Genomic DNA, 14,033 nt, shown 5'->3' on the forward strand with positions numbered 1-14,033 from the left:
GCCAACAACGACCATAGTGTGAAGAGCCAAACATAATGCGTCATTACCATGAAGGTCTATAGAGATCAAATTGACAATGGTTCGAAGCGTGTTTCTGTGAGGATTTCTCATATACTTGACGGTATCGCAAGGTACGGCACGCCGTGGTATCGGATGACGTCAACAATAGGATTGCCGGAAGTGACAATAGCTTATAACTTACAGAATATTTGATAAAACAGTAAATCGTACCATAACTTGAAAAAAGTATCGTCAGGGTTATTCCAACGAAGAGTGATAGGACCGCTGTAGTTTATATATATTAAAGATCTCAGTGAACAGCAATCTGCGATTGTTTGCTGATGTCTCTTCTTATGTGCGGGAGAGAGACTACTTTGAGTGACTAGGGTTATACAGACGAACTTGGATGGAACTTAAATTTTCCCACAATTAGAGCAAGCTGACGTTCCTCTCATGAAATAGAAGCCAATGGAGATAAATAGGAATAACTATCCCATAATGTTAGACTACAGTGTTAGTCGCGTACTGCTTGACTCAGCCACGTCGATTAAAAATACAGGATATCCCAGGAGGAATGGTCAGTATTCAGGGATATGGGAGGAACGATCATTGGAAACAAAAGTCTAGTAAACATGGGCTCTAAAATGCATAGCTTAAGAGTTATAAGCACATGTTCAGTAGAAGAGATGGTTTTTTTAGAGCATATGTTTACTATAGCGTTTTGCTTCGAATGATTGTTCTTGTCATGTACCTGAATACTGACCATTTCTCCGGGAAGATCCTGTATTGCCATATTGTTTCAAAGGAACACGAAATGGAGGAAGAACGTAATATATGACTAATTTGTGGCCGGCCGGAGTGGCCGAGCAGTTAAAGGCGCTGCAGTCTGGAACCGCACGACCGCTACGGTCGCAGGTTCGAATCCTGCCTCGGGCATGGATGTGTGTGGTGTCCTTAGGTTAGTTAGGTTTAAGTAGTTCTAAGTTCTAGGGGACTTATGACCACAGCAGTTGAGTCCCATAGTGCTCAGAGCCATTTGAACCATTTGAACTAATTTGTGAGACGCTCAACTGCGCCGTTATCAGCGTCCGTACAAATGCCCCGTCTGTACATTGTCCAGTCTCGCCACTAACTCGACTGATGATGAAGTGAGGAAGTCAACACAAACACCCAGTGTCCGGGCGGAGAAAATCCCCGACCCGGCTGGGAACCCACGATCTGCGGACAAGAACGAAAGGTCGTTTGTAGGAAAGTCGAATGGTAGATTTCGGTTCATTTGGAGACTTATAGAAAAGTGGAGCATGCAGAACACTTGTGCTGCCCATTCTTGATTACTGCTAGTGTCACCGGGTCGGACTAAAGGAAGACATTAAATTGTAACAGTTGAGGCGTGTTACTAGATCTGTTAACGGTGGGTTCGATCAGCACCCGACTGTTGCGGAAATACTCCGTGAACTCAAATGGGAATCCCCATAGGGAAGACAACGTTGTTTTCGAGAAACGCTATTGAGAAAGTTTATATAATCGGCGTTTACGACGGTCAACAGAACGATCCAACTGCCGCCAGCATATACGCCTCGCGTAAGGACCGCGAAGACAAGCTAAGAGAAAACAAGGCTAGTACGGAAGCATATAGCATCTTTTCCCTCGTTGCATTTGCGAGCGGAACAGGAAAGAAAATGACTAGTACTTGTACAAGATACCATGCACGCAGAGTATGTACGTAGATGCAAATAATCAGTCATAAACGATGTGACAACTTAATATAAAACTTGCCGTCACACAGAATGAAAATAGGTTCTGGGAAATTTGTGATTTTCTACCTGGGAATCTCTGGGAAATCTTCCGATGGAACTAAGTCGTCGCGCTGTAAATCGTAAAACTGGCCGTGCACGGAGGCCGCGAAGATGAGAATTTAACCTCGAAACGAACGCTGAAATGAAATGAGCGTACGGCATTGTAGGCCGGGAGTCCCCCATTCGGGGAAGTTCGGCCGCCGAGGGCAAGTACTTATTGCATTCGACGCAACATTGGGCGACTTGCGCGCCGGAGATGAGGATGAAATAATGACAACACAACACCCAGTCCCTGAGCGGAGAAAATCTCCTGCCCCAGCCGGGAATCGAATCCGGGCCCCTTGGCGCGGCATTCCGCCGCGCTGACAACTCAGCTAACGAGGGCGGACGAAACGAATGCTGAAGCCACAAGAAAAACGCGTTCTCCACTTCAGCCCCGGTGTGTGCCTTTACAGACCGCGGCGCCTGCCGCAACACAGGTGCGAAAGTCTGGCAGCCGCGGTGCCGGAGAGCGAAACAAGAGGCATTGTTTACGAGTGACGTGTGCGCGGCTCGGCCGGGTACAACGAACGGCCTTGCGTTGTATCCAGGCAGCCTTGACAATGGCCCGCTGTGTGGGCTGGCAGCCGCCGCGTTGGCCGCCTGACAAATGACTCGCGCTGACGGGCCGGCCCGCCGCTCCCATTGTTTACGCAGCCCGATGCTCGCTTCCGGAACCCTTCGCACCTGCCAGGAGGCCCTAAGGAATGAGCAGTGCTCGGTTCCTCCCTCTAAAGCTACAGGAATGACTGGGGGGGGGGGGGGGGCGTAACTCCTCGACGGGAGCTCGTTAGGCCCAGCAGTAGCCCAGCACGGCAAGGACAGGGGAAGAAATCGGTCGTAAGCTTAGAAGACTCACCGGAAAGTCAAATCAAGAAGGCCACGTGAGAATATGGCCTCTTTCGAGAAGCAGATCAATGTCTTCACAGTCCTGTTCAGTCACTCGAAAAAGTGATGCTAGAGTTACAGTACCGCGGAAGAAATGGGATTTTAAGCCAAGTATTCAGAGTCTGGCATGAAAAACCCCCCTCCTCTCCGCCGCACACGCCTTAACACTACGTTATAAATAAGCTCCGAGAGCCGTTGTACACTGTATGCCGGAGGGTAGATCGCACCAATATTATCCATCTTCTTTCCCATTCCATTCGCGTACTAAGCGAAGGAAAATGACTGTTTATATGTCTTTGCCGGCCAACGGCCTTGTCGCAGAGGTAACACCGGTTCGTGTCAGATCACCAATGTTAAGCGCTGCCGGGCTGGGCTAGCACGTGGTTGGGTGACCATCCGGTCTGCCGAGTACTGTTGGCAAGAGGGGTGCACTCAGCCCTTGTGAGTCAAACTGAGGAGCTACTTGATTGAGAAGTGACGGCTCCGGTCTAGTAAACTGGCATACTGTTTGAGAGCTGTGTGCTGACCATATGTCCCTCCATATCCGCACCCATTGATGCTTGTGGGCTGAGGATGACACGGCGGCCGGTCGGTACCGTTGGGCCTTCATGGCCTGTCCGGGCGGAGTTTCGTTTCAGTTTTTATATGCCTTCGCACGTGCCCTAACCAAAAAAATACTTCAAGTGCCTCTGAGCACTATGAGACTTAACATCTGAGGTCCCCCTAGAACTTGGACCTACTTAAACCTAACTAACCTAAGGACATCACACACATCCATGCCCGAGGCAGGATTCGAACCTGCGACCGTAGCGCTCGCGCGGTTTCAGACTGAAGCGACTAGAACCGCTCGGCCCTAAAGGCCGGCGCGCGCTAACCTTTCTTATGCCAGGTATACGATAATAGTTGCATAATGATTGCAGTCTTTATCGATTACATGTTACCTAAAATTATCCAACAAGTTTCGCGAGAGCTACTTCGACTTTCCTCCAACGATTCCCATTTAAGTTCCCCAAGCATTTGACACTTGCGTATGGACTATAACCACCAGTTAAGGTCCTTGTAGCAAATCTCTGTATCTTTCGATATTTGCCAGGCCTATTTGATAAGGACTTCATACATCAGAAGAAAACCGGCCGTGGTGGCCTAGCGGTTCTAGGCGCTACAGTCTGGAACCGCGCGACCGCTACGGACACAGGTTCGAATCCTGCCTCGGGCATGGATGTGTGTGATGTCCTTAGGGTAGTTAGGTTTAAGTAGTTCCAAGTTCTAGGGGACTGATAACCTCAGATGTTAAGTCTCATAGTGCTCAGAGGCATTTGAGCCATCAGACGAAAATTCTGGATCGGTAGCAGATTCTTTGCGTTTTCCCAGAATGCTTCCAACAAAACTAAATATTTCATTCGTTTTCACTTACAGTGATTTTACGTGATCGCTCCATTTCATATCGCTTCTTTGTGTTGCCTCTAAATATTTATTAGACGTAACGTGCTCAAAATGTTCACATGTAATTGTGTAATCAGATACTGTTTATCTCTTTGTTAGAGGCATTGTGTTGTATTGGGACACAAGCAAGCAAGCCAGACCCAGATTTTATGGCGCTCCCGAAAAATGATCGTGGTATACACGCTCTTCTCTCTCGATGTGGCTTCTAATCGAAACTTTATTCCGAGTTAGAGTACTTATAACGACAAGAAACTAGATTGGCCAAAGAAACCTGCTATGCACCTGTGAATGACCTAAAAAAAATAATTATCTAGGGCTCTGACACGCTACAGCGTCGGACAAACAAATTTAAAGCAACCGTAAGCTCTTCATCCACGATCGCTTAAAACGGGAATGACCTGATAACTGACACAGTTAACTATAACCCGTTTCTGAGGCACTCTTTAATTCTTTCTTCTCTTACCTTTAGGGTGCCTGATTCTCAGTCACAGTGCTTTTTGCCTTCTAGGAGTGATCAGTTTTTTCGAACATTGGCAGACACACGGGCCATTTCGATCTCGTGAGTTAAGATGGTTCACTGCCTTGCGCTCTTTTCCTAAAATAATAAACAAGTAATTTACAAAAAGTCTGTAGCCACCTGACCATGAGCGTAGACTCCAAACTACATACGTCGGAAACAATGGCCCGTTGTGACTGGCCAATAGCAAAGTTCTGAAACCATAGTTAATAGAATAACCTCCTTTATTCCTTTCAATGACTTTCACCTACACCTCCATATTTTCCATTACAATCTGACGGAGAGCACTTGACTCTTTCTTCCAGTATTTTTCTTTGTCGGTGCTTGATTTCTGTGTGTCTGTTTAGGATAGAACTACACAATAACTTGTACCTTTTTCTTTTCCTTCTGCTCAAAGCAAAGCCACACCTCGACAATATTATCCGCAATACACCGTTAGAGATGGTGCAATAGTTAAGACGCTGGACTCTTATTCGAGAGGAACGTGGTTCAAATTTCCGCCCAGCCATCTCGATTTGAGTTTCCCGCTGTTTCCCCAAACCACTTCAGACGAAATGGTTCTTCCATGATTGTCAAAAAAAAAAACTACTGTCTTTCTCCAGAAACTTCGTTGTATAATTTCTGTTTCATCTTATTTCCCGACGACAGCCGTTGCAACGAAAGCTACGGTGTGACTTCCGTTGGAAGGATCTGTCGTTTCCACATTATCAAATGGAGAATCATGAATAGGGACTTTCTGGTTATTTTTCCGACGTATCCAGAAACAGCAGCTTTCTGTTTTTTATGCACAGTGCCCGCGGTTCGGTATGCGTCCTGTCATGACTATTAAATTTTGAACAATCGGAATAAATCGAAACTTGGCCCTCTAAAAACTGTTGTAAATAAACCAAAGTTCTTCCGTTTTCTTTTAATGTCGTGAGTAAACGTGAAACATTTGTCACATTGAGATAATAGTTGTTAAACATGAACATTAAAATCAAACTGCCCAGTATTTAAATTTAATTGCGAAAAATTAAAAATAACCAATTTCTTGAAAATGCGATACTGTATAGGGGGATCCCATAGTTTTAAACGAGGAATGGGAAAAGAAGATATTTTAAAAGGCTTAGAATATAGGATATGACTGTCAAATAATGGTCTCAAGGGCGCACCGTGCAGAATAGTGTTTCAGTAAAGCACTGTTAAATGAAGCACCAGGTACTTCCAGTAGTGCTTTAGTGTCAGGTTGAACTGAGTGACCAGATAAATGAAATTTACCAATCTTGTTTGTATAAGTGGAACTTTATAGGGTAGGGAAGGAGGCTCTAATTTTTGTAAGCGAAGCCATTTGTTTTCTTGATATTGCCAGGGTTATGCATCGTGTGTTTCATGTGTTTCAGGCCGGCCCAGAGGATTACGTGAAACAGACGGTCGTCCAGGAAACACAACGTGTGCAGAAGACCACCACCAGCCAACAATACAGATCTGTGCAGTTGGACAACATCCCTCTGCCCACAACAGGAGGACACGTCACAGGTAAAAAATCCTGAAATTTCTTACTAATAGCCGCTGCCATTATTACTCCCCCCTGTTATATAACATTTTATCGAGGATCCACTATTGGCTATACCTGTAATACTAGCACAAACAGTTGATTATACAGGGTGACAGTTATTGAACTATATTAAATAAAATCGTCATAACTTCTGAAAGGTCTGCGTTAGGACGTTCAAACTACACGGTTGGCCGAGGGGCATGATGGGAATTAGTGCGCGCATGCATGGTTTGATTTGGCGAAGAAGCCCACTTTCGTTTGGATGGGTTCGTCAGTAAGCAAAATTGGCGCATTTCGGGGACTGAGAATCCGCATTTCGCGATCGAGAAGTCTCTCAACCTCAACGAGTGACTGTGTGGTGTGCGATGTTCCTATATGGCACGGTGACTCCCGAACGGTACGTGAAGGTTTCGGAAGATGATTTAATCCCCATTATCCAAAGTGATTCTGATTTCGACAAGATGTGGGTCATGCAACACGGAACTCGACGCCATCGAAGCGGGAGAATGTTTGATGTGCTGGAGGAGCACTTTGGGGACAGCATTCTGGCTCTGGGGTACCTAGAGGCCACTAGTATGGGCCTCGATTGGCCGCCATGTTCTCCGGATCTGAACACATGCGACTCCTATATTAACGGCAAGGTGTACAGCTGTACAGCATAACCCCAAAACCATTGCTGAACTGAAAACACCCATTCAGGAGGTCATGTACAGCATCGATGGTCCGACACTTCAGCGAGTCGTGCTGAATTTCGCTGTTTGTCTCCGTCACATCGTCGCCAATGGTAGCAGGCATATCGAACATGTTATTACCTAAATCCGAATGTCGGTAGTGACGTTTACATGTGGAATAAGGTGTGTTCACGGTGCAGATTGTAGCTAATTTACGTTTTTTCATATAGTTCAATAATTGTCACCCTGTACCAACCCTTTTCATAAGACTACGTTATTATCTCGCAAAATAAAAAAAAAATCTGAATTGCAGTGTTCACTGATACAAAGTGAATAAAGTGAAACTAAAGACAGAGGAAACAACCGCAAACTTGATGATGCTGTTGTGATGTGGAGAAACTCATTTGAATATTGAAATTTAATAACGTTTGATACAACGCTATTTTTTCTCTTCGTATGTTACTATTTACAATATACGGACAAGTTACTTTTATACTGTACCTCTTTACCAAGATTTACGTTTGGCTGTTCTTCGCGGGACAACATGATCAAAAGGAAAATCAGAGGAAGACCTTAAAAGTAATAAGATAGGAATACTAAGTGACCTAAAACTGAGATACGTTAAGAGTCTTCACGATCTAACTACGTGAATTAGGAAGCATTGGTGCCTTTCGCACCAGCACTGATTCACGGGGTAAAAAAACTGTGGACAACGTATTAAGAAGCACCTATGGTTTCATCTCATACACTTTGATTAGCTTCGGCTACTAAAATTACTCTGTTTCCCACTCCCCCAACTCTCCCCGACAAAGAGAAGAGAGAAGCGAGAGGCGAACTAAGTGTACCAAGTAGTTCCTCGAGTGCCTACTAGCTATAAGTCTACGACAATTTGGCATGTGCAGTGGTACTTGGTACCCCACGAGGGAGAAAGTAAACAGGATTAACGGCAGCTCAATTAGAACTCTGAAATCAGTGGTAGATTTTTCAACTGTAACGTGTTCTTCCTTGCCAAATGAGAGTGAGAGTTTTTATACACGCAGAAACTTTAGTATCCTTATTTTTGCCGATTATTCGGTTTACCTATAGCTAAGCGTTTTCTGTCTCTTGTCTTAAGAAACCTGCCGGCCGGAGTGGCCGTGCGGTTCTAGGCGCTACAGTCTGGAGCCGAGCGACCGCTACTGTCGCAGGTTCGAATCCTGCCTCGGGCATGGATGTGTGTGATGTCCTTAGGTTAGTTAGGTTTACTTAGTTCTAAGGCGACTGATGACCTCAGAAGTTAAGCCGCATAGCGTTCAGTGCCATTTGAAGCATTTGAACCTAAGAAACCTGCGAGAGCATTAGGCAGTAAGACTGTAACAACATTCTCAAACATTCCCCGCAAACACAATATAGTAGTTCATTCTGTACACAGACAGTATTGAATCTATCAACTAACAGAATTTTAGGCCCTCCTGGGAAAGCTAATGTCAGTATATTCTTCAATCACTGATGAGAGTCGGTTACTGGGCTCTGTTAACTCAGCGTGCTTCCAATAATGTTGTTACCCCTCCATAACCCCCCCCCCTTTTCTACCAAACTGGAAAGTCGTTACATCACATCTTTCTCCGTAAAAAAGAAAATACCTATAAGTGAATATAAACGATGACCTCACCCCATTTTTTTCCTCTCACATTGTGTGTGTGTGTGTGTGTGTGTGTGTGTGTGTGTGTGTGTGTGTGTGTGTGTGTGTGTGTGTTACGTCATCAAGCGGTAGATGGAGGAAATAAGAAATGCTCTAGCCAGAATAGCCCCTGATTCCCGCTAGTTTGCCGTTTGCAGGCCGAATGTGACGCATTTGTTTGTCTCCTCTGTCCCATTAATCAGTTTCTTAAAACAGACCACGGTTTGCTTTCCTGCGGAAACTGGTATGTTGAGCGGTAAAGATAGAGCCGTAGCAGGGTTCAAACAATCAGCAGCCTGGCAAACAGACTGCCCTATTAGTGAACATGTGTTACATCTCTCAGCGCGTTGAGACCTATGAACCTGCTGGCTTCTCCAACTGTGTCGCAAGCTCAGATTCTCATCTGTTGTAGTATACTCACTAACGACCCGTACTAACAAAGATGTTAAATGTCCATTGATTTACAGAGCGAGGTGGCGCTGTGGTTAGCACACTGGACTCGCATTCGGGAGGACGAAGGTTCAAAACCGCGTCTGGCCATCCTGATTTAGGTTTTCCGTGAATTTTCCTAAATCGCTTCAGGCAAATGCCGGGACGATTCCTTTGAAAGGGTACGGCCGACTTCCTTCCTTCATCCGATGGGATCGATGACCTCGCTATCTGGTCCTCTTCCCCCGAATCAACCAACCAACCAGTATGCCATCAAAATGTGATTACGGAAAGAGATCATAGCTAGGATAACTTTTTAGTCATTAGAGGGAATTCGGATCGGAATCCTACCTAAATGCAGCACAAGGCCGTAGGGAAATATTTCAGCTTTCGACCAAGTATGCAAATTTGCCGTAAGACTAACGACAACGTTACAATCTGTTTATGTCGATCACAGATAACTCGCACTTGTTAATGTTGCTTTAGCATTGTTGTAAACTGAATAGAAGTTGAGTTCTCGTTATTAAAAAGGTCCATTTGCAGAGCTGACGCACACAAAAAATGGGTAAATAATATTCTCTGAAATAGACTGCTGTTCTAGGAAGGGCGTTGTTCTCCAGATCTCGAAGGGTGCGAAAGTTAGCAGTTACAGCGAATTGTGATTCGACATAGTCGGGCAAGATCGCCTTACAGCACATAACCTTCAACCGCTGATACAACGATGATTATTATTATTATTAATGTATTAACATCGGATAGGTAAACAAATAAGAGTCTAGCCGTATAACATGTTAATTATTTTTCAAAAAGTAAACAAATACAACATGATAACTGAAAACGCATTACGCCTCATTCCTTATTACACAACTAACTGCACCTAAAGTTAATTGGCTGAAATCGCATTAATGCTTAACTGTGCACAAGCGCTAGCCAAGAGTTACGGTCTTTATCACATCACTGTTCATTATGAGAGACATTGAGTTCACGATATGTGAATACACTCGCTCGTAGGCCAGTGTTACTAGATATTTCAGTCTGCTACTATGACTGCTGGAAAGAATTGAATCCAAATTACGCTCTTATCATAATTTATTTTTCAAAGTTTCTAGCTCTTTTTTTGCAAATACACACGGGAATGTGAAGAGCAGGGAGAGTCTTCACAAATAACAGTTGCACCGCTGTTCTTTCCTTTTACACCTGTGTAGAGGGCATTGGGGCTCTAATGACTTTGCAGATTCGCGATTATTTGACACATTATTTATTAAAACGCGTGTTTACTCCTGCAGATGTGTAATACCCACATCGCAGAGGTACATCTAATACTCCGCAAGGCACTGTTATGAGCTTGCCGGGAGGAAATCGAACTATATATTGTTCCATTTGTGTACTGTGTATATACGCCTCAGGGCGTGCGCTAGTCTCTCTTACTTATTCTTATGGTCTCTACACGAGATAAAAGATGCTGTCATAATAAACCTTCAACCTCCTTCGAAGACAAGTTATTTTTTCATGAACTCTACACTGTCTTTCTTCCAAGAATTCCTATTTAAATTCCCCGAACTGTTCTGTTACACTTCTGTATGAACTAAACCGACCTTTCTCGTTCCTTCCAGCGGCTTACTGAATTCATCTTGTGGCTTTTGTCATGGCTACTCGCAGCAATTCCAAACGTTGGACCAATACTGCAGAACTGGTCACATTACCATCTTGTATATTATTTTTCTTTACAGACGCACTGCATTTTCCCAGTACCCTTCCGATTAATACATTCTTAATATTAATTTTACATGATCATCCCACTTCATATCGCTTCTGAGTAGCAGCCGTAAGGACTTAACGTTTGGACTTGCCCAAGATGTTCACAGTTAATACCGTAATTATATACTATCGGGTTCTTTCTGTTTTTGTAGGTATCATATTACATTTGTCCACATTCAAAGAAAAAAAATGGTTCAAATGGCTCTGAGCACTATGGGACTTAACATCTGAGGTCATCAGTCCCCTAGAACTTAGAACTACTTAAACCTAACTAACCTAAGGACATCACACACATCCATGCCCGAGGCAGGATTCGAACCTGCGACCGTAGCGGTCGCGCTGTTCCAGACTGAAGCTCCTAGAACCGCTCGGCCACAACATTCAAAGAGAACTGGACTCTACTGCACCTGAGCCGCACGGGATTAGCCGAACGGTCTCGGGCGCTGCGGTCATGGACTGTGCGGCTGGTCCCGGCGGAGGTTCGAGTCCACCCTCGGGCACGGGTGTGTGTGTTTGTCCTTAGGATAATTTAGGTTAAGTAGTGTGTAAGCTTAGGGACTGATGACCTTAGCAGTTAAGTCCCATAAGATTTCACACACATTTGAACACTTTGAACATACTGCACCTAATGTAAACATTGTCAGTCTTTCTGTAATTCCGTACCATCGTCAAATAACGATGCCTCTGTGGCCAACGGAATCTTCAGCGGGAAGTCGTATAGTGCAGATGATTCTATCTGCTCAATCGCATGTGTGTATTCAGGACATTGGAGGTCCTGTCAGCCTCCATGGGGCACACCCGACCTACTCAGCTTCCAGACTCTGAAGACTCACATCTTGCGACGTGTGTACGCCAGTCTTCTCTTCGTCCAGTATTAGTTCTATTCTCAAACTGCAAGTGTCCCGATGTTCAGATGGGTATCGAGTACAAAAGTGGGAAGGCGATGTGAAGTGTTCCCGTTCGAATCTCGCGTAGGATCGAGTGCTAGGGGATGGGTGTCATTAGGCAGAGAAGCAGTTCCCGCTGCCGTGGTGTGCTCCACTCCCCCCATTCCGGCAGGAATGTGCGGCCTGGCCTCGGGTGTGACCAAGTCGGCTATATATATATCCGGGGCCTCCAGGCTACCGCGGCAGCGGCAGCGGAGGCGGAGGTGCTGACTCAGCGCCGAGACCCCCGCCCTGCCTCTCTGGACATCACACCTTACACAAGACGTGTTTCGCCTCTCATCTGACAACCACGTCTGCCATCAGTAATACACCCAGTAGCGCCACATTCCTTCACAACGGCAACAATTTATTCTGTCCAGACATATTACACACTGAAAGTCGTAATTTGATCTAAGAGATGTGCGAATCTGTAGCAGTTTGTGTGTGACCAGGGCAGAGGCTGAGAACGCCAATAAGAAGAGCATTTATGGCGTACGCCGTTCTAGGTGCAATGCATTTCATTTTTGAAATCACGGTCTCACCAGCAGCCTTGTTGTTACTGCTTGGTTACAAGCATATTTGGCCGGCCGGTGTGGCCGTGCGGTTCTAGGCGCTTCAGTCTGGAACCGCGTGACCGCTACGGTCGTAGGTTCGAATTCTGCCTCGGGCATGGATGTGTGTGATGTCCTTAGGTTAGTTAGGTTTAATTAGTTCTAAGTTCTAGGCGACTGATGACCTCAGAAGTTAAGTCGCATAGTGCTCAGAGCTATTTGAACAAGCATATTTGACATTAATATTAAGAGAAAACGATATTTCCGAGAACTTCAGAATTCTCATAAAAACGTATCCAGTAATAGTACAATCCAGTAAATTATTACTTCTCTTGGCTTTTACACAAACAGTGTGATGATTGACGTGTATACTCCATATAATAGATTTCAGATTTATTTCTAAAAAAATGGCTGTGAGCACTATGGGACTTAACATCCGAGGTCATCAGTCCCCTGCAACTTAGAACTACTTAACCCTAACTAACCTAAGGACATCACACACATCCATGCCCGAGGCAGGATTCGAACCTGCGATCGTAGCGGTCGCGCGGTTCCAGACTAGCGCCTATAACCGCTCGGCCACCACGGCCGGCTTTATTTCTCAGTTCCTGTTATCTGCAACGACGTGAGGCTGACGCTGTATTATGCGAGGGGCCTTCAATAAGTAAAGCAATACTTTTTTTCCTGAAAGTAGGTTGGTTTCGTCCAGGATTCCAATACACCATATTATTTCCCCACTCTTTTAGCTACAAATCCTATTTTTCAACTTAATCTGCGTCCAACGCGACGGCCTTACGCCACATTACTGGGAGGTTCTGCATGTCCTCGTGGTATCACTCTACTGGTGGACGTCTGAGCCAACGTCTTGCTGCATCAATAACCTACGCATCATCCATGTAATACTTCCCCCGGAGTGCATTCTTTTTTGGGCCAAACCGATGTAAGTTGGAGGTGGGGTATCAGGTCTGTTGGGTGGGTGAGGAAGAACAACTGGTGGAAGAGCATGTCAACGCTACCAACAGCCTCTGAGTACTATGGGAATTAATTTCTGAGGTCATCAGTCCCCTAGAACTTAAAACTACTTAAACCTAACTAAACTAAGGACATCACACACATCCATGCCCGACGCAGGATTCGAACCTGCGACCGTAGCGGTCGCGCGGTCCAAGACCGTAGCGCCTAGAACCGCTCGGCTAGGCTGGCCGGCGCTACCAACAGAGACGTTCAGTTGAGCAGCGAGGAGTTTGTGAGATTCGTCGATCACCTCGAATGGCTGTGTCCGTACGTTCCAACGGCACGACTTCCAAATTCTAAAAGTATACAAGCACTACTCCTCTGTATACATTTAGAATTCTGATGTTTGCCTTTAAAGTTCTGTCTCATATGTTTACATTCATAGCATACACTACACATTTTATGTAATGACTATGTAATGACTAATGCAGTATGGTGGCTTAAACCATTTTAACCCTTCACCCATGAATATGGTCAAAGACCGAATCCGGTAGAGTTTCGGTTTAAAATAAAAACAGCTGACGGTTCAAATATGAATTTTATGCATTACGTAGCGGCTGTTGGCAGCCATCTTCCAAAAATGTTTAAATTTTTTTAGTCACTATTGGGCTGGCAAGTAATGAAGAGATTCTGCGCCAAATACCGTAGTGTCTCGTGTAGTGATAACTCGTGATCTGCTGACGACATTTGTTTCTCGGATGGTTCGGCTACCCACTTGATGCTTTGCCAGACATTTTCAAATGGTTCAAATGGGTCTGAGCACTATGGGACTAAACTACTGTGGTCATAAGTCCCCTAGAACTTAGA

The 14,033-nt window shown here is 45.0% G+C and overlaps 1 protein-coding gene across 2 annotated transcripts in view; it reads left to right on the forward strand.

Annotated features, from left to right (window-relative positions):
• Positions 1–14,033, forward strand: part of LOC126183651 (filamin-A) — a 537,330-nt gene that overhangs the window by 448,859 nt on the left and 74,438 nt on the right. For both annotated transcript variants that reach the window (XM_049925796.1, XM_049925797.1), the window contains one exon: positions 6,063–6,198. In XM_049925796.1, coding sequence (XP_049781753.1) covers positions 6,063–6,198 — 136 coding nt within the window. The remainder of the gene's footprint in view (positions 1–6,062; positions 6,199–14,033) is intronic.

Source organism: Schistocerca cancellata, chromosome 4 (assembly GCF_023864275.1).
Source record: "Schistocerca cancellata isolate TAMUIC-IGC-003103 chromosome 4, iqSchCanc2.1, whole genome shotgun sequence".
In the NCBI taxonomy this organism is placed as follows: domain Eukaryota; kingdom Metazoa; phylum Arthropoda; class Insecta; order Orthoptera; family Acrididae; genus Schistocerca; species Schistocerca cancellata.